At 38.7% G+C, this 23812-nt stretch overlaps 1 protein-coding gene and 1 non-coding gene across 4 annotated transcripts in view; both read left to right on the plus strand.

The window, feature by feature from the left end:
• The window catches only part of POLA1 (DNA polymerase alpha 1, catalytic subunit), a 283290-nt gene that overhangs the window by 16374 nt on the left and 243104 nt on the right, over positions 1–23812 (plus strand). For all 3 annotated transcript variants that reach the window (XM_032620647.1, XM_032620648.1, XM_032620650.1), the window contains exons 12-20: positions 2520–2604; positions 7276–7337; positions 8800–8889; positions 10820–10936; positions 14199–14374; positions 16688–16817; positions 17309–17428; positions 18925–19024; positions 20628–20752. In XM_032620647.1, the coding sequence (XP_032476538.1) occupies positions 2520–2604; positions 7276–7337; positions 8800–8889; positions 10820–10936; positions 14199–14374; positions 16688–16817; positions 17309–17428; positions 18925–19024; positions 20628–20752 (1005 nt within the window). The remainder of the gene's footprint in view (positions 1–2519; positions 2605–7275; positions 7338–8799; positions 8890–10819; positions 10937–14198; positions 14375–16687; positions 16818–17308; positions 17429–18924; positions 19025–20627; positions 20753–23812) is intronic.
• Positions 19999–20128, plus strand: LOC116748185. The gene has a single exon (XR_004348197.1).

Consider the following 23812-nt stretch of genomic DNA (forward strand, 5'->3'; position numbering starts at 1 on the left):
AAAATATTTACTTTTTGGCCCTTTACGGAAAAAAGTATCCACCCCTGCTCATTAGCACTGCCGAATTGATTAGGTTCAGGTTTAACTTTTATTTGCCAAAATACTATGTAGGTGGTACAGTGTATTTCACGTTGGGTCGTATCAGTAGGCACGTAATGTCTGGTTAAACCACTGTTAGTGGGGCTATCATTGATTAGTAGGTTCAAGTTTTTTAACCTCGGCAATACTGATGTTTGGGCCGAATGAACTTGTTGTGGGAGCTGTCCTGTGCATTGTGGGATGTTTAACAGTATCCCTGGCCTCCACCCAATGCCAAATATCATCGCTACTGCCTAGTTCTGACAACCAGAAATGCCTTCAGACATCTCTAAATGTCCCTTGGGGACTGCGGGCAAAATTGTTCCTGGTTGAGAACCACTGATCTAATTTTTGCCTAAATTAGATATTTCATTAGGAGTTGTAAAATGGTCTTCTAATTCCGTCATCCTTTCCATGTTTATTAGTTAAGCATGTGAAATATTAGAATGATTATTAGTTAAATTTTTCTATAAAATTAACTTTTCCTCATTAGCCAGTACTATTTGGTTATCTGCAATACTTTATATAGGAAAGAAGAGATAAATGTACTTCTTTCTCTTTCGCTACCAGTTTTCTGAGAGGGACGTTGGGGACCTACATTATGTGCACTGTTGACACATGATTTGTTTATTTTTCTTGTTACTTATTTTTGCTTCCTCTTTTATGGACCATCATTATAAACTCATGGGCTTTATATATACTTAGTATATTTCAATCTGTTGCATTCATTAATTATTCTTGTTAATTTTGCTGCTTAAATTGTCTCTCTTTGTTCGATGGGAGCTTCTTTGTGTTTGCTTCTAAATCCTTTGACATTGATGGGGATCTTTTTTAACAGCCTTTTGGCAATTTTTTTTTGTATGTGATTTGATCTTTTAATAATAGTTGATATAGTAGATATTTAATAGTTAAGTGTTTGGGGAAAATTTAATTAGTTAAAAAAAATCCTTCCAGCACCCAGAGTGAGGTTTCTAAATACCATTTCCCCAGAAAGGAGATAGGGTTTTGTGAAGAAATAGCTGATTTGGGGCAGGAAATGTCCAGGATAAGCCTGGAACTTCTTGTTATACTAGAAAGCAAGGACGATATTCAAATCTACTGAAGATATGTCAGAAGGACTCAAGAGTAAACTTGAAGAGTTTCCTACACCAAAGATGGGACAATTTGAGCATGTATAAGTATAACTGCAACAGATTGAAACATACGACTTCATAATGATACTGTAAACACAGCACCGCATTGCTCACCTGTGAAGAAAGCTAGGGAACTAACTCATTATTTTGAAAACTGGTAAATAAATAGATTGAATCAAGCATTTATCTTGACTTTTTTGAACATATATTGTATCTCAGGTAACCAAATAATCGATATGGGGAAGTTTGTCTTCATAGAAGCTTTCCAGCTAATAAATAAAGGAAAAATTGAATGTGACCACTTTGCAATCTCTAATGAGATAATGGATCTAGGCAGTGATTTTCAGAGGCTGCTAGTATCACTAGAGTAGAGATAACCAGACCCGATGATCAGTGATCAGTAGCACCTCCAAAGAATTCTTGCCAAAAAATCTGATTTTTATCAAGCCTTCAGATCCACATATGAATATACAGGCAGTACAGAAACAGAAGAACATGTTAAATGACATTATTGGGATACGAGCAGCAGGGTCTTTACCGGGGGGGCACTCTACGGGGCAAAACCACCCAGTTTCTTCAACAAATAAATTGCAAGAAATAATAGATGGGGAGGAGTTGTACTTAGACAGTTTAACATATCAGCCGGTTGCAAAGTATGGACTTATTTGGTAAATAAAATTGAGATAGTTGGGAAAACATGAGAATTTGAATCTTGCCTGGATATTTAATGATTTTAAGGAAACACTGTTAGTTGAATTAGCTGAGATGATTGTACTGCATTTAAAAAACTTCTCATCTTTTAAAGTAATGGCTCTCAATTTGGTGAGATTTTAACCCTCAAGGGGTTTGGGGCCATGTCTGGAGACATTTTTGGTGTCACAACTTGGAGACTGGGAGTGGGGAGCGGTGCTGTTGGCAGCCAGGGATGCTGCTAAACGTCCCACAATGCACAGGGCAGCCCCACAGCAAAGAATTATTCGGCCTAAAATGTCCATAGCGCTGAGGTTGAGAAACCTTGGTTAGGGATACCTGCTGACATATTTCTGGATAAAGTGATAGGTATACGTTTTGCTTCAGAATAATGTGGGGTAGGGCTGTTGATGAGTTGATGATTGAAGCTGGGTGATCGGCGTATGAGAGTTGATTTTATTATTCTATTTTTTATTTGTTTAAATACTTCCGTAATAAAAAGTTAAAGTATTCTTACGGATTAAAATCTGTATCTTTTTCTATTCTCGGTGGTTGTGCTGAGAATGCAGACTGCGTAGTAGGTATCTGGTAAGTGATTTTCTCCTCCTTTCTTGGCAGATTATTGCTGTGGCAGCATTGGTGCATCACAGCTTTGCACTAGATAAAGCACCCCCACGGCCTCCCTTTCACTCACACTTCTGTGGTATGTATTTTTTTAGCTGGTTTATTAATGGCTTGATTTTTATCTTTCTTGTTTTTTCTCCAGCTGTTGGATCAGTAACTTAAAAAAAATGCTTTTAAGATACTTAGTGCATGTTGTTAAAGAAGTTTTTTTTTAATTGAAGTATAGTTGATTTACAGTACTCTGTTAGTTTCAGGTGTACAGCAAAGTATTCGGTTATATATAATATATATCTATCCTTTTCCACTATATGTCATTACAGGATATTGGCTCTAGTTCCCTGTGCTCTACAGTAGGTCCTTGTTGCTAATCTGTTTCATGTATAGTAGTTTGTATCTGTTAATCCCATCCTCCTAATTTATCATACCCCCCACCACCGCCCATCCCCTTTGGTAACCATAAATTTGTTTTCTATATCTGTGAGTCTGTGTGTTTCTGTTTTGTATATAGGCTCATTTGTGTTATTTTGTAGATTCCACATATAAGTGGTAGCATATAATATTTGTCTTTCTCTGACTTATTTCACGTAGTATGATATTCTCTAGGTCCATTCATGTTGCTGCAAATGGCAGTATTTCATTCCTTTTTATGGCTGAGTAACACTCCATTTGTGTGTGTGTGTGTGTGTGTGTGTACACACACACACCACATCTTCTTAAACCAGTTGTCTATCAATGGGCCCTTGGGTTGTTTCTGTGCCTTGGCTGTCGTAAACGGTGCTTCTGTGAACATTGGGATATGTTTATCTTTTCGAATTAGAGTTTTCGTCTTTTCTGGATATATTCCCAGGAGTGGGATTGCTGGGTCATATGGTAGTTCTATTTTTAGATTTTTAAGGAACCTCCATACTATTCTCCATAGTGGCTGCACCAATTTACATTCCCACCAACAGTGCAGGAGGGTTCCCTTTTCTCCACACCCTCTCCAGCATTTATTGTTTGTAGAATTTTTGATGTCGGCCATTCTGACCGGTGTGCGGTGATACCTCATTGTAGTTTTGATTTGCATTTCTTTAATGATTAGTGATGTTGAACGTTCTTTCACGTGTTTGTTGGCAATCTGTATATCTCCTTTGGAGAAATGTCTATTTAGGTCTTCTGCCCATTTTTGGATTGGGTTATTTGTTGTTTTGATATTGAGCTGCATGAGCTGCTTGTAAATTTTGGAGATTAATCCTTTGTCAGTTGCTGCATTTGCAAATACTTCCTCCCATTCTGAGGGTTGTCTTTTCATCTTGTTTATGGTTTCCTTTGCTGTGCAAAAGCTTTTAGGTTTGAGTAGGTCCCATTTGTTTATTTTTGTTTTTGTTTGCTAAAGAAGTTTGTTTTTGGTCAGTTGAGGACCCTAAGTTTTTTGTTTTTTTTTTTTTTTTTTTTGCGGTACGCAGGCCTCTCACTGTTGTGGCCTCTCCCGTTGCGGAGCACAGGCTCCAGACGCGCAGGCTCAGCGGCCATGGCTCACTGGCCCAGCCACTCCGCGGCATGTGGGATCCTCCCAGACCAGGGCACGAACCCGTGTGCCCTGCATCAGCAGGCGGACTCCCAACCACTGCGCCACCAGGGAAGCCCGAGGACCCTAAGTTTTATTGGACTGGTTGCTCCTATTCAGCTGTTTAATTTTTTTCTAGGAGTGGAAGTCGGGAGGCAGTTTGATATCTTTTTCTCTGTTCCAGTGGTTACTCTATTGTGGTAGAGTAGTTTTTTTCTTCTGGGTCAAAATTATGCTGTAACTATTTTCTTTTCATGATGTCACCCTAAAAGCCTGTCATAGAAGCCTGGCCAGAGTTTTCTGTGTGATGAGGCAAGATGCCAAGGAATAAATAAATGTTTACCTATTTGGGCAGAGTTATGGTAATATCGTGCTGGAGTTGGGTTGTGCTATGCATACAATTCCATGGATGAAACTATTCCACAGAATTCTGCATGCCATGAGGCAGTCTCCACCGTGGATTATGACGTATTGCATGTTGAGAACTTGGCCAGTTAAATAGTCATTTTTTTGGTAAAAAATAAAATAAGGGCACGACACTATTGATGTGTTATGCTTCCCAGGTTATTTTCCAGCCCAGAACCAGAGATTAACTGGGGCAGCATCTCCTGTCAGGTTTCTTGGATACTAGGAAAGTGGGACAAGGGAAGCAAGCAGAGAAGGGAGGGTGATGTGTTATTTTTGTGAAGTTTTACCCTTTAAGTTGGGTTGAATACACAAAATAAAGTGATGTTGAGAATAGTTTGGAAAATATGTGGAAGAGAGAGTCATTAGCTCATTTCAACATTTACCTCCTCTGACTATGTCACTGTATGAACAGCTGTTGTGAATGACAGAGAGTTGAGAGTGTAGTGGGGGAAGCTTTGGTCATCTTTACTATCCTAGCTTTGAGAAGTTTGGACTGAGTTCCTCCATTGTATGCTGGTTGAGGTTTTGGTGGTGGTGGGCATTTCCTTTGGGAAAGACTTAAATATCTTCCATTCTGACTTAGATGGATAGCAAATGTTTCATCAAAGCAGTTTTAACAGTTGTAGGGACTTAGGGCTCTGTACTTGGGTATTCTTTTTTTTTCAGATTTAATCTTCTAAACTTTTTAAAAATTGAGGTATAATTGACATGTAACATTGTATGACTTTCAGGTATACAACATAATGATGCCATATTTGTATATGTAGCAAAATGATCACCACAATAAGTCTAGTTAACATCCATCACCATAGTTACAAACTTTTCTTGTGACGAGAAGTTTTAAGATTTTCTCTCTTAGCAACTTTCAAATATGCAATACGGGGTTATTAACTGTAGTCACCATGCTGTACATTACATACACAAGGCTTATTTATTTTATAACTAGAAGTTTGTACCTTTTTACCCCCTTCACCCATTTCGTGCACTGCCCCCACAATCACCGTCTGTTCGCTGTATCTGAGCTCATTTTTTTCATTTTCTTTTCTGTTTTTGTTATTCCACATGTAAGTGAGATCATACTGTATTTGTCTTTCTCTGCCTTATTTCTCTTAGCATAATGCCCTCTGGATCCGTCTGTGTTATCGCAAGTGGCGAGTTACTGTTTTCATTTTCTTCAGATAAATACCCAGAAGTGGAATTGCTGGATTATATGGTTCTATTTTCAAGTTTTTGAGGAAATTCCATGACTGTACCAGTTTACATTCTCACCAACTGTGCTCAAGGTTTCCCTTTTCTCTCCATCCTCTCCAACCAACACTTTCTATCTCTTCTCTTTTTGATAATAACCATTCTAGCAGGTGTGGGTAATATCTCATTGTGGTTTTGCATTTCTCTGATGATTTGTGATGTTCAGTACCCTTTCCTGTACCTGGTGGCCTTCTGTATGTCTTTAGAAAAATGTCTATTCAGCTCCCCTGCCCATTTTTTAATCAGGTTGTTTGTTTTCATTGTATGAATTTAAAAATATATGTTGGATATTAATGCTTTATCAGATATATGATCTACAAATATTTTCTCCCATTCGGTAGGTTGCCTTTTCATTTTGTTGATGGTTTCCTTTGCTGTGCAGAACTTTATACTTTGGTGTAGTCCCACTTGTTTATTTTTGCTTTTGATGCCTTTGGTTTTGGCGTCAAATCCAAAAAGTCATTGCCACGACTGCTGTCAAGGAGCTTACTGTCTATGTCTTCTTTTAGGAGTTGTTTTTCTTTTTTGAGGGGTGCGGGGGGCGTGCCATATGGCATGCGGGATCTTAGTTCCTGACCAGGGATTGGACCCGTGCCCCCTGCATTGAGAGCATGGAGTCTTAACCACTGGACCACTGGGAAGGCCCTCTTCCAGGAGTTTTATGGTTTCTGATCTTATGTTCAGGTTTGTTTTTTTTAAAATAAATTTATTTTTATTTATTTTTTGTTGGCTGTGTTGGATCTTCGTTGCTGCGTGCGGGCTTTCTCTAGTTGCGGTGAGCGGGGGCTACTCTTTGTTGCAGTGCACGGACTTCTCATTGCGGTGGCTTCCCTTGTTGCGGAGCATGGGCTCTAGGCGTGTGGGCTTCAGTAGTTGTGGCACGTCGGCTCAGTAGTTGTGGCTCACGGACTCTAGAGCACAGGCTCAGTAGTTGTGGAACATGGGCTTAGTTGCTCTGCGGCATGTGGGATCTTCCTGGACCAGGGCTTGAACCCGTGTCCCCTGCATTGGCAGGCATATTCTTAACCACTGCGCCACCAGTATGTTCAAGTTTTTAATCCATTTTGAGTTACTTTTTTGTGTATGGTGTAAGATAGTGGTCCAGTTTTATTCTTTTGCGTGTGGTTGTCCCGTTTTCCCAACATCATTTTTTGGAGAGACTCTCCTTTCTCCATTGTATATTCTTGGTTCCTTTGTCATAAATTAATTGACCATGTTATGTATGGGTTTATTTCTGGGCTCTCTGTATGTCTGTTTTTATGCCAACATCATACTGTTTTGATTACTGTAGCTTTGTAATGTAGTTTGAAATCAGGGAGTATGATGCCTCCTGCTTTGTTCTTCTTTTTCAAGATTGCCCTGGCTATTCAGGGTCTTTTGTGGTTCCATATGAATTTTAGGATATGTAGTTTGTTTTGGCAACTATTTAGAGATCAAGGGGAATTTATTTATATTTAAGATGATTTCCATTCAGAAACTTGCAGTGTATGTGTACTTGAAATTGGACTAAGATGGGTGTTGGAATCTTTATTTTTTTCCTTTTTACAGTTGTGTCTAAACCAAAGGATTGTATTTTTCCATATGATTTTAAAGAAGGCATTAAGGAAAAGGTAAAGAACTCACTGTTTATTCCTTTTAAATATGAAATATGTATTTGTTTAAAAAGAGAAAAGGAGAATGCTATGGATTAGTAGAAATACGCTATTTTATATGTTAATTTATTAGATCTGTTGTTAGATTGGACTATGGCATTAACCCATTAAAAATGTATTAGAAGTTTAAAACTAGAAGCGTTATTTAACAATGTTTAAATGTTTCACTTCCTGGAAATAATGGGATTTGACATTTTATTAATAGATGGGTGGTCTCAGACCCTCCTTCAGATAACTTAATTGGAAGCTTTTCCAAAATTGCATGATCACATGATTAGTGTTTTGGGAAAGTGTTGGGTAAAGCCCACCCCACCCCCACCCCGCTAACTTGAAGGAAGTCAAGAGAAGTTGAGAACGCTGTGGATATTAAAGGTGACATATATTGGGAGGGTTGGTGTGGGCTGGCTTTAATTGATCAGTGATCTCTAAACTCCCAGTATACTCCATGAAGAAGTTTTCACGAGTCCTTAATAAAAATGGGGGGGGTAGTATAATGTGAGTTTTTCATAAAAGTAAACGTATTCAATATGAAGAATTTTATTTTTGGAGAGTATGTTTTTTCTTTTATGAAATGCCTGGGTTGGTAAATGTGTAGGTTTTAAAATTTTTTTTTAAAGTCTTCACTTGCCAAAATTAAAAGTTAGCAACCTTATCAGGTTCCACTTACTTTAAATTGGTTTGAGAAGTCCAGTAGTCTGGGGGTACTATTGGATCAGGCTATTATTTGTGAAGTGCCCTGAATTAGTAAGTAAAATGACCTTGGAAAATTCCATTAGAGTCAAACTGATATTTTTTAAACCTGAGCTAGTTGTAGAAAGCATAGCTATCAACTTCATTTTAAGAGTCTTAATAAGAGTGGATCTTTTGAATATCTGATTTATATTGAGTAATCCAAGTGGAAGCCTTTTGTGTGTAGATAGGTTTTATTTAAGACACTTAACTTAATTCTTACATGTATGTTTGTTTTTAGTCTAGTTTCTTATTTATGGGTTTTTACACTACTATTTGGGATTAGTTTATACAGTCCTTGGGATCTCTTTATGTGGTAAATACGTAAACAACAAAGTCTACCAGGGATTATATAGGAAAGTAAGTAATGTTTTTGATAGGTACTCTGATTCAGATGGTATAAAATGTGTCCAGATACACAAGCGTGTCCCTATGGAGGGACGTTTCTGCACTCGATAGTGCTCAGCACTTAAAATTTTGCTTCATTCACATGTTTATTACTTGAATGAGCTCCTCAGAGATTTTGTGCAACTATTACTGTGAAATCTAGAATCAGGAATTTCATTGCTGCATTTAATTTTGAAATGGATCGTTTCTTTTAACCCTAAGAAATCTTATCCTGCTTGAACAAGGAGCCAAGGTATAGTAGTTGAGAGTAAAGATAAGTGACTGGAATGTTTTTGTCTAACAGAATGTGAAGGTTGAGGTTGCTGCAACAGAAAGAACACTGCTAGGTTTTTTCCTTGCAAAAATTCACAAAATTGATCCTGATATCATTGTGGTGAGTAGATGTTTGACCATGTTGTGGGGAAGCTCTTCATTCCATAAGTTCTTTTCAGTGTGACTTGATTGGTACTTTTTGAGCAGTGGAGAATCTTTTCAGAGTGAAATAACCCTGTGGACTGGTGGGAATTGCTATACTTTCTCCTAACAGAAAGGAGAAAAAACCCCAACCTACTACAAGATACTTTTTCTTCCCCTCTAATAGAAAAGCAACTCACGAATTACTGTTGAAGTTTAGGATACTCCTGTTATTTATAGTTAGAGAGCAGCCCAGAAATAAGTCAACTCATGTCAACTGTTAATAGCTCCAAAATTTTGGCTTAGTGGCCCAGCAGTATAATGTCACAGGAGTGAATTCCCTTGGTTTGGTGCGTATCCCCAAAGTGTAAGTATTTTAATTTTATGAGCTCAGTGGATCTCTGGCATATTCCTTTGAGAGCTCGTGGCCAGGAGTCTTTTTTTCTCTTGATGACTGAGTATGCTCCTACTAAATAGTAAGAGGTAATAATTCATTGAGTTGTCTCTGCCACAGTTCCGAAGAGTCCTAAAACAACATTTTGCTTTGTGTTTCTTCCAGCCTTCCTTAGTTTGTAGACTCCTATCAAGGAGTTCTTCCTTTTGTCTTTTTTCTGGGTTAATGGACCAATCAAATTATTTTGTGCTTTTGGGTTTTTTGGAGGGAAGTAGCATATAAATGCCTGTATTTTAAGTGTAATATCAGTAATTTGGTTACATTGAAGCCTTGTGAAAAATGTTTGCCGTATATTTCTGTGTTCGTTTTTGCTCTTGGACACCTCTCTGGAAGATGGTGTAGCCAAAGTACTGAGAGCCTGTAGGTTGTTACCAGTGTCTCTGCACCCGCTTCCCTTATGGTATTTCAGGAGCCATCTTGAAAGTGCTGGGAAGATTCTGTCCACAGTGCCCTCCTGTGGTGCTCTGGCTCAGCACCAGGCCCTCACCCAATCTCCACTAGTAGTCTTTCTCTTGGACCCCAAGGAGATATCTTGGAGTCTAGGGTAGCTGGCCTGCTCTAGGGTGTAAGAGCCAAGACTTTGTGAGAAATCCAAACTGAAATAAGAGAGAATCCTGACATGGGTTTGAGTCCCTAATCCCAGACATGATAATTTGGAAATGAGACTTCCTCATGTCCTTTGGGTCTCTTAGTTTAATAGACAAACTTGCCATAAATATATAGTGGTATATATTTTTAATTAAAATTAGTGACAAATATGTTTATTAATTTATTTTAAACTTCATCTAGTTTAACTTACTAGAATAAACAAAATTCACATGATGGGAATTATCATTACAGACATGGAAAATTTGGTAATATTTTTGAGATTTTTTTACTCGGGATAGTTTTGTTTCCATGTTTTTAGCAAAGTTCTTATTTGAAGTATGGAGTGATAGTATATGTTTATTTAGTTGCACATTGATTAAGAGTCTAAATCAGTAGTGTTTGAACTCAGTTCTTTAGGAAGAAACTAGATGCACTTCCTCCGTTTTCTAGAGATGTCTATGTAAACTGTCACGCAACATAGCTGGGTTCTTGGTTTTTAAGGAAGTAAGAAGAAATTGTTTGAATACAGCTTTTACTGATCACCTAAAAAGTATGGGACATTAAAATTTGCATGAGACTGTGAAGCATGAGTTGCAAATTAAAAGACATCATATGAACCTTGCATCAATTAGGATAAAATAAAGTTTATTCCAGCAATCTGCTTAGCAGCCTTGTTAATGTCAAGGCTAATGAATGCTGCTGATGAATAAACTCCTGAAGAAGAAAGGACCCCAATCGGAGGTAAGCTCATGAGGCCTTCAATTAGAGACCAGAAAAAGAAAGGGCAAAGAAATTCTATGCATATGAAGATAAATCCTCTAATTTGCGTTTCTTATAATGTTATTGGCTGCCTTCTTTTTCTCACTAGGGTCATAATATTTATGGGTTTGAACTGGAAGTGCTACTTCAGAGAATTAATGTGTGCAAAGTTCCTTACTGGTCCAAGATAGGTCGGCTGAAGCGATCCAACATGCCAAAGCTTGGGGTAATAATAATTTTCAAAATCTTAACTTCTCTATTTGGTTTCTTTATATGAAGTAGCTACCAGGGAGTACCCTGTGCTTCTTTGACTAGGAATCTGTTGCCTTATGATAGGGCATTTTAACTTTGGCACTAAGCACCTTTTCCTTTGAATTCAGCATTTTATTGGTAAAAACCACTGGTAGTTTTTTTTTTAACATCTTTATTGGAGTATAATTGCTTTACAATGGTGTGTTCATTTCTGCTTTATGACAAAGTGAATCAGTTATACATATACATATGTTTCCAAAACTCTTCCCTCTTAGGTCCCCCTCCCTCCCACCCTCTGTATCCCACCCCTCTAGGTGGTCACAAAGCACCGAGTTGATCTCCCTGTGCTATGCGGCTGCTTCTCACTAGGTATCTATTTTACATTTGGTAGTGTATGTATGTCCATGCCACTCTCTCACTTCGTCACAGCTTACCCTTCCCCCTCCCCATATCCTCAAGTCCATTCTCTAGTAGGTCTGTGTCTTTATTCCCGTCTTACCCCTAGGTTCTTCATGACCTTTTTTTTTTCTTAAGTTCCATATATATATGTTAGCATATGGTATTTGTTTTTCTCTTTCTGAGTTACTTCATTCTGTATGACAGACTCTAGGTCCATCCACCTCACTACAAATAACTCAATTTCATTTCTTTTTATGGCTGAGTAATATTCCATTGTATATATATGTGCCAAATCTTCTTTATCCATTCATCTAATGATGGACATTTAGGTTACTTCCGTGTCCTGGCTATTGTAAATAGAGCTGCAATGAACATTTTGGTACATGACTCTTTTTGAATTATGGTTTTCTCAGGGTATATGCCCAGTAGTGGGATTGCTGGGTCGTATGGTAGTTCTATTTGTAGTTTTTTAAGGAACCTGATACAAATAGATGGAGAGATATACCATGTTCTTGGATTGGAAGAATCAACATTGTGAAAATGACTCTACTACCCAAAGCAATCTACAGATTCAGTACAATCCCTATCAAACCACCACTGGCATTTTTCACAGAACTAGAACAAAAATTTTCACAATTTGTATGGAAACACAAAAGACCCCGAATAGCCAAAGCAATCTTGAGAACGAAAAATGGAGCTGGAGGGGGCTTCCCTGGTGGCGCAGTGGTTGAGAGTCCGCCTGCCGATAAAGGGGACATGGGTTTGTGCCCTGGTCCGGGAAGATCCCACATGCCACAGAGCGGCTGGGCCCGTGAGCCGTGGCCGCTGAGCCTGCGCTCTGCAACGGGAGAGGCCACAACAGTGAGAGGCCCGTGTACCGCCCCCCCAAAAAAAAAAAAAACGAGCTGGAGGAATCAGGCTCCCTGACTTCAGACTATACTACAAACGTACAGTAATCAAGTCAGTATGGTACTGGCACAAAAACAGAAATATAGATCAATGGAATAGGATAGAAAGCCCAGAGACAAACCCACGCACATATGGTCACCTTTGATAAAGGAGGCAAGAATATACAGTGGAGAAAAGACAGCCTCTTCAATAAGTGGTGCTGGGAAAACTGGACAGCTACATGTAAAAGTATGAGATTAGATCACTCCCTAACACCATACACAAAAATTAGCTCAAAATGGATTAAAGACCTAAATGTAAGGCCAGAAACTATCAAACTCTTAGAGGAAACATAGGCAGAACACTCTATGACATAAATCATAGTAAGATCCTTTTTGACCCACCTCCTAGAGAAATGGAAATAAAAACAAAAATAAACAAATGGGACCTAATGAAACTTCAAAGCTGTTGCACAGCAAAGGAAACCATAAACAAGACCAAAAGACAACCCTCAGAATGGGAGACAATATTTGCAAATGAAGCAACTGACAAAGGATTAATCTCCAAAAGTTACAAGCAGCTCATGCAGCTCAATAACAAAAACAAACAACCCAATCCAGAAATGGGCAGAAGACCTAAATAGACATTTCTCCAAAGAAGATATATAGATTGCCAACAAACACATGAAAGAATGCTCAACATGATCAATCATTAGAGAAATGCAAATCAAAACTACAATGAGATGTCATCTCACACCAGTCAGAATGGCCATCATCAGAAAATCTAGAAACAATAAATGCTGGAGAGGGTGTGGAGAAAAGGGAACCCTCTTGCACTGCTGGTGGGAATGTGAATCGGTACAGCCACTATGGAGAACAGTATGGAGGTTCCTTAAAAAACCACTGGTAGTTTTAAAAATCAGCTCTTAGAATCTAGAGACAGCACATGTTTGTTAGCTCCACTTGGGCATCCCTAAGAGCAGAGTTGCGGGTTCTCGTTAAGGAAGGAGATTGGAAGGAGGAACGGGGGTTGGGGGAGGGGAGCAGACACTGAGTCTGTGAGAAGACAACGGGCAGCATGCCTTCTGTGTTCGTTCTCTCTCACAGTAGCTCCAGGTTTATTGCACATTCTCACAGGGGTGGCAGAACTTGTTCAAGATCTTAGAGCTAGTAAAGGGAAGAACTAAAATTTTGAATCCAGGCCCCGTGTGACTCTTGTAAAGCTTGTCACTTCTCATTCTACCTGCTTGCTTCACTGAAGGGAGGTTGGGTGGTTTTGGATGAAGCACCTTCATTTCCTAAACCTGACAGTGCTCAGCACTTGGAATCTTATTTTAGTTAAAGGCTATCAGTAGAACGGCATGCTGCCTCATCAGAGAGCTTAGGACTCTGTACCGTTATAATGCTCTCCAGAGGATTCTGCTGCCACAGTTTGGAGTTGGGAGCCAGTGCTCTTGCTTCTTTTCCTATTCATATCTTTATGGCGATAGAGTTGTTAAAAACACTTCCTGCCAACACTTGCTTTGCTAACCCCTTACCCCCTTCAGGGTTCTTTATATGGCATCTTCTCAGTGAGGTCTACACGATCACCCTATTTAAGATGTAGTCCCCCCAAATTCCTTTTTCCCCTCACCCTGTTCTATTTTCTCTTTTTCGTGTACTTAATGACCTCCTAAAACTATATAATTTCTTTTTTTTATTGTATATTTCAATTGAGACCAGGCTTTTCTATTTTGCTCACCGCTGTATCCCTATATTCCGAGTGCCTGGAACAGTGTCAGATACGTAGTCAGTGTTCAAAAACATTTGATTGATGGCTGAATGAATGCATGAATGGAACAATGAGAGTTTCATCATCGTAATTTTGGGACTAGCCTCAAAGCAAGTTAGAATGAAATGTTCTCAGTATCTGTTCTTCCATGGGATTTGCTTTTTTTCCTCCCCTTGTAGGGCAGGAGTGGATTTGGTGAAAGAAATGCTACCTGTGGCCGAATGATCTGTGATGTGGAAATTTCGGCAAAGGAATTGATTCGTTGTAAAAGCTACCATTTGTCTGAACTTGTTCAGCAGATTCTAAAAACTGAAAGGGTTGTAATCCCAATGGAAAATATACGAAATATGTACAGGTATGATCATGGATGCTTCAGAATTTGTCTGTCTTGAAATTAACAACAGCAAGACACCAGAATCATCCTTAGGCTGGAGAGACAGGAGCCTGTGGTGTTATGAAGGGGGAGGTTGTCTGTCTTCATGTCAGAATCACCATCTCCATTACTTGAGTAATTTGAATTATTTTGCTTTTTGAATTATTCTAATTTTATCATAATATCTCCCTCATTTAACACCATCTTGATGCTTCCTGAGAGCAGTTTGGAAATTGATGTGATATTTAGGTTTCTGCCATTAATTCAGAAATTAATGCAAATATTTTAGAAATATAAAATCTGAGAAGTCATTCAAATATTTGGAGATATTGCTGATTATTTCTTTTTTCCAGCCTTGTTGAGGTCAAATTGACAAATAAAAAGTGTATTTTATTTAAGGTACAACTTGATGTTTTTGATATACATTGTGAAATAATCCTCACAATCAAGCTAATTAACCTATTCATCACCTCACACAATCACTATTTTTTCTTTTCTTTTCATTTTTTTTTTTTTGTGGTGAGGACACTTTAGATTTACCCCTCTTAGGAGATTTCAAGTATATGATACATTATTGTTAACTGTAGCCACGTTGCTGTACATTAGATTTCCAGAACTTACTCATTTTGCGTAACAAACTTTGTGCTTGATGATTTCTTAAAATTTCTCCTACCCCTCTGGCCACTCCTCGTTCTTTTCTGCCTGTTCCTCCCAAGTCCTCAGACTGCTTCTCTTTCTGACTGCACTCCCTCCCTGGTTGATCTCGTTGAGTCGCAGGAATTTCAATACCACATGGGTGCTGATGCCTCCCGCCAGCATATCTTCAGTTTAGACCTCTCTTCCCTGAATTCCAGACTCATATCTCCACCTGCCTGTTCTACTTAATGTCTGACATTAACCTCCAACTCAGCTTGTTCCAAAACTGAGCTCCTGACCTCCTCTAGGTTCCTCTTATTTTTCCAGTATCGCTGGAAACCTCCAAAGTCATCCTCAGCCCAGAACCTCTGAGGCATCTATGATTCCTCTCTCTGACATCTTATGTTCCATGCATCGGGAAATCCTGTCAGCTCCATCTTCAAAATATGTCTTTATCTGACCACTTCTTTTCCCCTCTGTTGGACCCACCCTGGTCCAAGCCACCAAACTCTTTCTCCTGGGTCACTGGGTCTTTCTTTTTTCTTTTTTTTTTTGTGGTACGTGGGCCTCTCACTGTTGTGGCCTCTCCCGTTGCAGAGCACAGGCTCTGGACGCTCAGGCTCAGCGGCCATGGCTCACGGGCCCAGCCGCTCCGCGGCATGTGGGATCCTCCCGGACCGGGGCACAAACCCGTGTCCCCTGCATTGGCAGGCAGACTCCCAACCCCTGCGCCACCAGGGAAGCCCTGGGTCTTTCTTATATTAGCCTCCTCACTCGTCTCCTTGCTTTTGCCCTTGACTCCTTGCTGTCTGTTCTCAACCCAGGAACCAGAGTCACCGTGCTAAAGTTAGATATGGCACTCTGCTTACAGTCTCCTAGTGACCTTCTGTTTCATGCAGAGTAGAAACCAAAGTACTTATTTCGATTTACAAGGTCCTATACAATGGGTCTCTCTGCCGTTAGCTCTGTCCTTCTACTCTTCTCCATCATTCTCTCTGTTGCAGCCATTGGTCTCTTTCTTGGTACTTGAACTGCCAGATTTATGCTCAGCTCAGGGCCTTTGAATGTGCTGTTCTGTCTGCCTGGAATGTTCTCTCAGAGATAACCCATCCACAAGGATTGCTCTCTCACCTCCTGCAGGTTTTTGTTCTCAGTGAACTCTTTCTCAGTTCCCTAACTAAAATTTGTCTCTGCTCCTGACACTTAATATTCCCTTTGCTTCTTAGTTTTTCTTCTTAATGCTTAGTGTTATATAACATATCACATATTAAATTTTTAATTTATATTCTGTCTACCCCATGAGGACGGGAATTTTTGTCTGTTTTGGTCACAGCCAGCATCTAGAACAATGCCTGGCACGGAGTGGGTATGTAATACGTATTTAATGGATGGATGAATGGAAGAATTTAGGGAGTTTTCAGATTGTATCTTTGTGGGATTTTTTGTGTGTTTTAGAGAAGGGCATTGATTGGGACCAATGGTATGAATGAATTCCTAATTTCATACTGACCTTATTTTAAATTGTTTCCAAAGCTGCGGTGCCGTTGCTCAGAAGTTAACTTATACCAAAAATTTTTTGTGATAGTTCATGAAGTTATGATTATAATCATTGTTTCTTTTAATTACTTGATTCTGTTTCATTCTTTCTTTTCTGTACAGTGACTCTTCTTATCTGTTGTACCTGTTGGAACACACCTGGAAAGATGCCAGGTTCATTTTGCAGATCATGTGTGAGCTAAATGTTCTTCCATTAGCATTGCAGATCACTAACATCGCTGGGAACATTATGGTAAATTTAACATAGAAAGGGGGAAAAAGCATTTCCTGTTGGATCCAGTGTTTTCTGGGGGTAGTCGTTATATGATAATGAGTCTAAATGCATGCTTATAAAATAAGTAACTTGTATTCTGAAAGCTGGGCTTCTTTTGTAAAATGAAGAACTGCTTGGGAGAAGGGGAGGAAAGCCAGGTGCAGTATGTTGAAATTTGGACGAACATAAGGACCATCTCTGACATCTGGATGTGTCTGATTTGTGGAATGGTCCATTTGGAAGTAAAGAAATAGCGCAAGTTGTCAGTATTTTAAGCTCTTTGTCTCATTTTAACCATAGTGCTTAAAGAAACTGCTAGAAATAATTTAGCACCTTTTTTTTTAAAGCAGCCTTTGTTATGATGAGTGATTTTTGAAGGAGGTGCTATGATTAAATCTGCCAACTTGAAGTTGCTTTTGTTTATTCTGGTTTTGAGCTCAAGTTTTTTAAAAAAAACTTCTATTTAATAGTCTAGGACGCTGATGGGTGGACGATCCGAGCGTAACGAGTTCTTGTTGCTTCATGCATTTTATGAAAACAACTACATTGTGCCTGACAAGCAGCTTTTCAGAAAGCCTCAGCAAAAACCGGTGGGTCCAAAATTGTATAGTGTTTTGCTTTTTCTTATCCCCCCCCTCTTATTATCTAGATAGCTGTTTTTTGGGGTTTTCTTTGCTGTGATAGTATCTGCTCCCCAAATAATTAATTCCCTGTATACTCTAGAAACTGTGTCACATTTGTTTTGTTGTTTTGTGTGGTCACTTCCTTCTTTATGTTTCTCTATACAGATAAAAATTATTTGTGAAATATGAAATTCTTTGAGGGAGGCATTAGGCCTCTCTGATAGGTGACCATACCTGGAAAGCGTTTTGCCTCGTTAGCCCTACCCAAACTTAGATGCAACTTGAACCATTTATTTCCTTGAACCCATAAGCCTTTATTTTTGTGTTGCATTGTTTCATTTTTATATTCTAGTAGGATTAAGGTCACTACAATCAGGTTTCTGAAGTGGTCTCCATCGCATTGGAAGTAAAACTTAGCTACTGTTTTATCAGCACAGCTAGTAATTGATTCAGAATGGGAGTCTAATGTTAAAATGACCCAGGTTCTTATATTTGCTTGTTTTATGCACATTATCAAAATTAGTAAAGGAAGTATTCACTTATAGGAGTTTGACATCTGCTGAGGTATTGAATGTTGGCTATTAGTAAACTACTTGGGAAAGAATTTTCACTATATGGATGTACTTATTTTAAGGTGTCCATATTAATAATGAGAATAATGATAATATCTATATAAAATATTTTGTGCTTTTACATCATGAATGTTAGAGTAATGAATTTAAGAGGACTCAGAATCTCAAATTTTACATAATATGAATAGTTGAATTTTTAGTGTCCATTGATTTTATTTTATTTATTTATTTTTAAAAATTAATTTATTTGTTTATTATTGGCTGCGTTGGGTCTTTGTTGCTACGCGCGGGCTTTCTCTAGTTGCTGTGAGCAGGAGCTACTCTTCATTGTGGTACATGGGCTTCTCATTGCGGTGGCTTATATTATTGCAGAGCACGGGCTCTAGGTGTGCAAGCTTCAGTAGTTGTGGTGCGTGGGCTTCTGTACTTGTGGCTCACGGGCTCTAGAGTGCAGGCCTGGAAGTTGTGGTGCATGGGCTTCATCGCGCCATGGCATGTGGGACCTTCCTGGACCAGGGCTCGAACCCGTGTCCCCTGCATTGGCAGGCGGATTCTATTCTTAACCACTGCACCGCCAGGGAAGCCCTGTCCATTGATTTTAAAATGTGAAGTTCTGTGAATTCAAAAATATTTTAAAGTAGAATTTGCATACTTATCAACTCAGATATAGTGTTTGTTTCGGTAACTACCATGCTTGGCATTCATTAGGATTTATGAAAATATTACAATAACTGTCTTTCCTCAGAGGTAGGACCACTAACTAAAAGTAATGTTAGATAGAATGTTAAATAGAACTGTGTACTGCAGTTGCAAAGGTGGGGGGGATCATAAACCTTCTAAATTGGTCCATTAGTTGCTGGCTGGTGAAGTTATCTTTCCATTTGATTTTAGGGAGATGAAGATGAAGACATTGATGGAGATACCAATAAATACAAAAAAGGACGTAAGAAGGCAGCTTATTCTGGAGGCTTGGTATTGGACCCGAAAGTTGGTAAGGCAACGCAGTGGCTCGGTTTGCCCCTGATGCTAAGGAACTTAATGCAGAGCCAGGCTTGAGAAACGAGAAGGCCTGAGTTGTGTTTTGTAGGTTAGTGAATAGGTTTCATAATGACCTTATTTTCTCATGTTCATGCGAAAATCTTGTTTGCCAGTCTAACGTCGAATGAGTGTGAATCTTTTGTGGGTTTTTTTTTTTGCTGTATTCCAAGAAAGCTTTATTTATGGACATAGAAATGTAAATTTTGTATAATTTTCACATATCATTGAAATAGTCTTTAAAAATTTTTTTCAACCATTTAAAGATATAAACACTATTCTTAGGTCACGAGTGGTACAAAAAGGGGGTAGGTTGGAGGATATGCTCTGTGCAGTTTGCCAACCTATTTGTCCTGTGGTAGGAGCGCCTCTGTCTCCTCCCATCTACTCTTGGGCTCCGCCTCTGCCCAGCGTGCGAGGGCCAGTGCAATTGGACAGCGAAGTTAAAGTACAGGCAGTAACTACCAAATTGAACTTTAACAAGAGAATAATTGTTTCCTGTAATCATGAATGGCAAATAAGATGTTTTGTGGTAAACAGTTAGAAAAGATTAAAAAAATTTTTTTAAATCATCTTAACCATTTTTAAGTGTAGTTGAGTAGTGCTGTTAACTGTATTCACATTGTTGTGCAGGAATGAATGTCAATTTTATCAAGTAACTTGAACTCTTGAGTAGGAGACATTTTTGACAAAAGTGATTTTATTGTGAGTTGTAATGAGACAGATCACTCATCCTTTGGTGTTAGACAGATCTGGCCTTGAATTCTGGCTATGTGCTTGGGCTGCCTGTTGTAGCCTGCGTATGCCTCAGTTTCCTCTTCTTTAAAATGATGGCAAGAAAAATACCACGCAGAGATTTAAGGAATAATAGTACCAGACACAGAGTAAGCTATCAATATATGCTTGCTGTTGTTATTATTGTCTTAATTGTGGACATTTATTTTTATTCAGTTTCTTCTCACGGTGAAGATAACTCTTTGTAAATGTCCTAGAGAAATATAGTAGCTTTCTGTTCACCCTTTGCAAGTGAAAAGGGTGGATCGTTCCACTGCTGACATTTCTGTGTACATCTCTTGTCTCAGCAGTTTGTGTACAGGTAAATGGGCTGCCTGTTTTTATTCCCTGCAGGTGTGATTGTAAAAAAAATGTATAACCACTCACTGGTGTAGCTCATGAAACATTTGGGGAGTGGGTGTGTGGAGGGTAGGTGGGAAGGAATGCTTTCTTGAAGGAGAATTTAACAGCGTTTTTTGGAAATGGACATGGTACTTGTCTAAAGTAATTGATATGGGAAGGTGTTTGCCTATAATAATGGCATACTTTGGCGACTGCTGGGATTTCAAGGCGAGACAGTATCTCTTCTTTCCTTTTCTTTTGTGACCTGACTCTTTACTCTAATCCAAGTCATTTTTACAGAGTGGTAGTTGACTCCTTTTTTCCTTTTGTGTACCTCACAGCTCTGGATAGTATATCATTTCATAATATGTTACTTCTAATATGGCGTTTTGCCAAATCTACTTTTTTAAAAGACTTTTTGTAACGGGGCTTTTCTCTTGCAGGTTTTTATGATAAGTTCATTTTGCTTCTGGACTTCAACAGTTTGTATCCTTCCATCATTCAGGAATTCAACATTTGTTTTACAACAGTGCAAAGAGTTGCTTCAGAGGCACAGAAAGTTACAGAGGTTTGTATTCAACTGGGAACTCTGGATATTGAGATTAAAAGTAGTGCTTAAAGAAGGAAGATAACCAAAGGGCTCAGTGTTCTAGTTTTTCCTCATAAAAGATAACACTATATCCTTTTTTAGTGGTCAAAAAAGGGGGGAGGGTTGGGTAGAAGGAGACTCAGACTGGTTCTGTGTCTTTTATCTAACAGCTTTACTGAGCTGTAACTCATGCACCGTGCAATTCACCCATCTAAAGTGTGCCATTGAATGGCTGGTAGTTTATTTGCAGAGTTTGCAAACTTCACTACAATTTTAGGACATTTTCATTATTCCCCAAAGACACCCTATCCCTTTTAGCTGTAACCTCCCTCAATCCCTTCATCCCTTCCAGATCTAGGCAACCACTAATCCTTCTGCCTCTAGATTTGTGTATTTTTGTACATTTCATATAAATGGAGTCATATGTGACCTTTTGTGCCTGGCTTATTTCATTTAGCATGTTGTTTTCAAGGTTCATTCGTGTTGTAGTATGTATTAGTACTTCATTCCTTTTTATTGCTGAATATTCCATTGTAGGGATATATCTCACATTTTGTTTATTTTAAAATCAGATTGTCAATTTATGCAAAAATGCCTGCTGGGATTTTGATGGGACTGTATCAGATCTGTGGATCAGTTTGGGGAATATTGCCATCTTAACAGTGTTAAGTCTTCCAGTCCATGAAAATCGAGTCTTTCCATTTATTTAGGTCTTTAACGTGTTTCAAGTATGTTTTCTAGTTTTCAATGTACAAGTCTTGCATTTCTTTTATTAAAGTAATTCCTAAATATTTCATTATTTTTGGTGCTATTGCAAATGGAATTGTTTTCTTAATTTCATTTTTGGATTGTTCATTGCAAGTGTATAGAAATATGACTGATTTTTTGTATATTGATCTTGTATCCTGCAACTTTGCTGAACTCATTTACTAGTTGTAATAGTTTGTGATTTCTTAGGATTTTCTATATACAGGATCATGTTGTCTGTGAACAGAGATAGTTTTATTTCTTTCTTTTCAATCTGGATGCCTTATATTTCTTTTTCTTGCTTAACTGCCCTGGCTAGAACCTCCAGTACAGTTGAATAGAAGTGGCAAGAGTAGACACCCTTGTCTCGTTCCTGACATTAGGGGAAAGCATCTAGTCTTTCACCAGTAAATATGATGTTAACTGTGGGTTTTCCATAGCTGGCCTTTTTCAGTATGAGGCCATATCAATATATCATCAGTATCAGTATTTTGTTGAGTGTTTTTTTTTTTATCATGAAAGAGTTTTGGATTCTGTCAGCTACTGTTTCTGCGTCTATTGACTGTACGGTTTTTGTTCTTTATTCTTTTAATAGGATGTGTTATATTGATTGTAGAGCCATCCTGTGTCCCTGACATAAATCCCACTTGGCTTTGGTATATAATGCTTTTTATATATCACTGGATTTGATGCGCTAGTATTTTGTTGAAGACTTTCTTTCTGTATTCATAAGGGCTATTGGTGTGTAAGCTGTCTTTTCTTTCTCTTAAATTAATTTATTTTTAATTTTGGCTGCATTGCGTCTTCATTGCTGTGTGCGGGCTTTCTCTAGTTGCAGCGAGTGGGGGCTACTCTTTGTTGTGGTGCACGGGCTTCTCATTGCAGTGGCTTCTCTTGTGGCAGAGCATGGGCTATAGACACGTGAGCTTCAGTAGTTGTGGCTTGCAGGCTCTAGAGCCGGGAGGCTCAGTAGTTGTGGCACACGGGCTTAGTTGCTGTGCGGCATGTGGGATGTTCCCAGACCAGGGCTCGAACCAGTGTCTCCTGCATTGGCAGGCGGATTCTTAACCACTGCGCCACCAGGGAAGTCCTGTAGTTGTCTTTTCTTGTTATGTTTTTGTCTGGTTTTGGTCTTAGGATAATACTGGCCTCATAGAATGAGTTGGGAAGTATTCCCTCCTTTTCTGTTTCTTTGGGAGCGTTCGTGAGGGATTCGCTTTAATTCTTCTTTAACTTTTGCTGGTGAAATTATCTGGTCTTAGACTTTACTTTTTTTGATTGCTAATTCAGTCTCTTGTTACAGGTTTATTCAGATTTTCTATTTCTCCTTTGGTCACTTTTGGTAGAGTCTATATGTTTCTAGGAATTTGTCCATTTTGTGTAGGTTATCTAATTTGTTGGCATAAAATTGTAAATAGTATTCCTTTTTAGTCACTGTTATTTCCTTAAGGTCAGTAGTGATGGTCCCCTCTTTTATTCCTGATTTTAGTAATTTGAGTCATCTTTTTTCTTTGGCAGTATAGCTAAAAGTTTATCAATTTTGTTGATTTTTTTTTTTTTTTGGCTGCGCCAGCATGTGGAATCTTAGTTCCCTGACCAGGGATCAAACCTGCGTCCCCTGCAGTGGAAGCGTGGGGTCTTAACCACTGGACCGCCAGGGAATTCCCATAAATTGTGTGGTTTTTTTTTTAAAGGTCAATTCCCTGGGTTCTAACCAAATTTTATTGTTCTCATTTGTCACGGCATGTGGGATCTTAGTTCCCCGACCAGGAATCGAACCCACGCCCCCGCACTGGAAGCGTAGATTCTTAACACCTGGATTGCCAGAGAAGTCCACTGTTGATCTTTTCAAAGAAGCAACTTTGGTTTCCTTGGTTTTTCTCTATTGCTTTCCTGTTCTCTATTTCATTTGTTTCTGTGCTAATTTTTATTACTTCCTTTTGGTTTCTTTGGTTTGGTTTGCCCTTCTTTTTCTAGTTTCTTATGGTGGAAGGTTAGGTTATTGATTTGAGGTCTTCTCTTTTAATTTAGATATTTATAACTGTAAATTTCCCTTATAAGCAGTGCTTTAGCTTCATCCTGTAAGTTGTGATATGTCACACTTGGCCTTTTTATAGTCAATCCCCTCTTCCATCAGTCAGTCATTGATCTGACTTCTATTACCATAGCTTAATTTTGCCTGTTTGAGAACTTCATATTAATGGAGTAATACAGTATGTACTCTTTTTTTAATTAATTTATTTTATTTTATTTATTTTTTACTGCGTTGGGTCTTTGTTGCTGCGAGCGAGT

This window comes from Phocoena sinus, chromosome X (genome assembly GCF_008692025.1).
Source record: "Phocoena sinus isolate mPhoSin1 chromosome X, mPhoSin1.pri, whole genome shotgun sequence".
NCBI classification, from domain to species: domain Eukaryota; kingdom Metazoa; phylum Chordata; class Mammalia; order Artiodactyla; family Phocoenidae; genus Phocoena; species Phocoena sinus.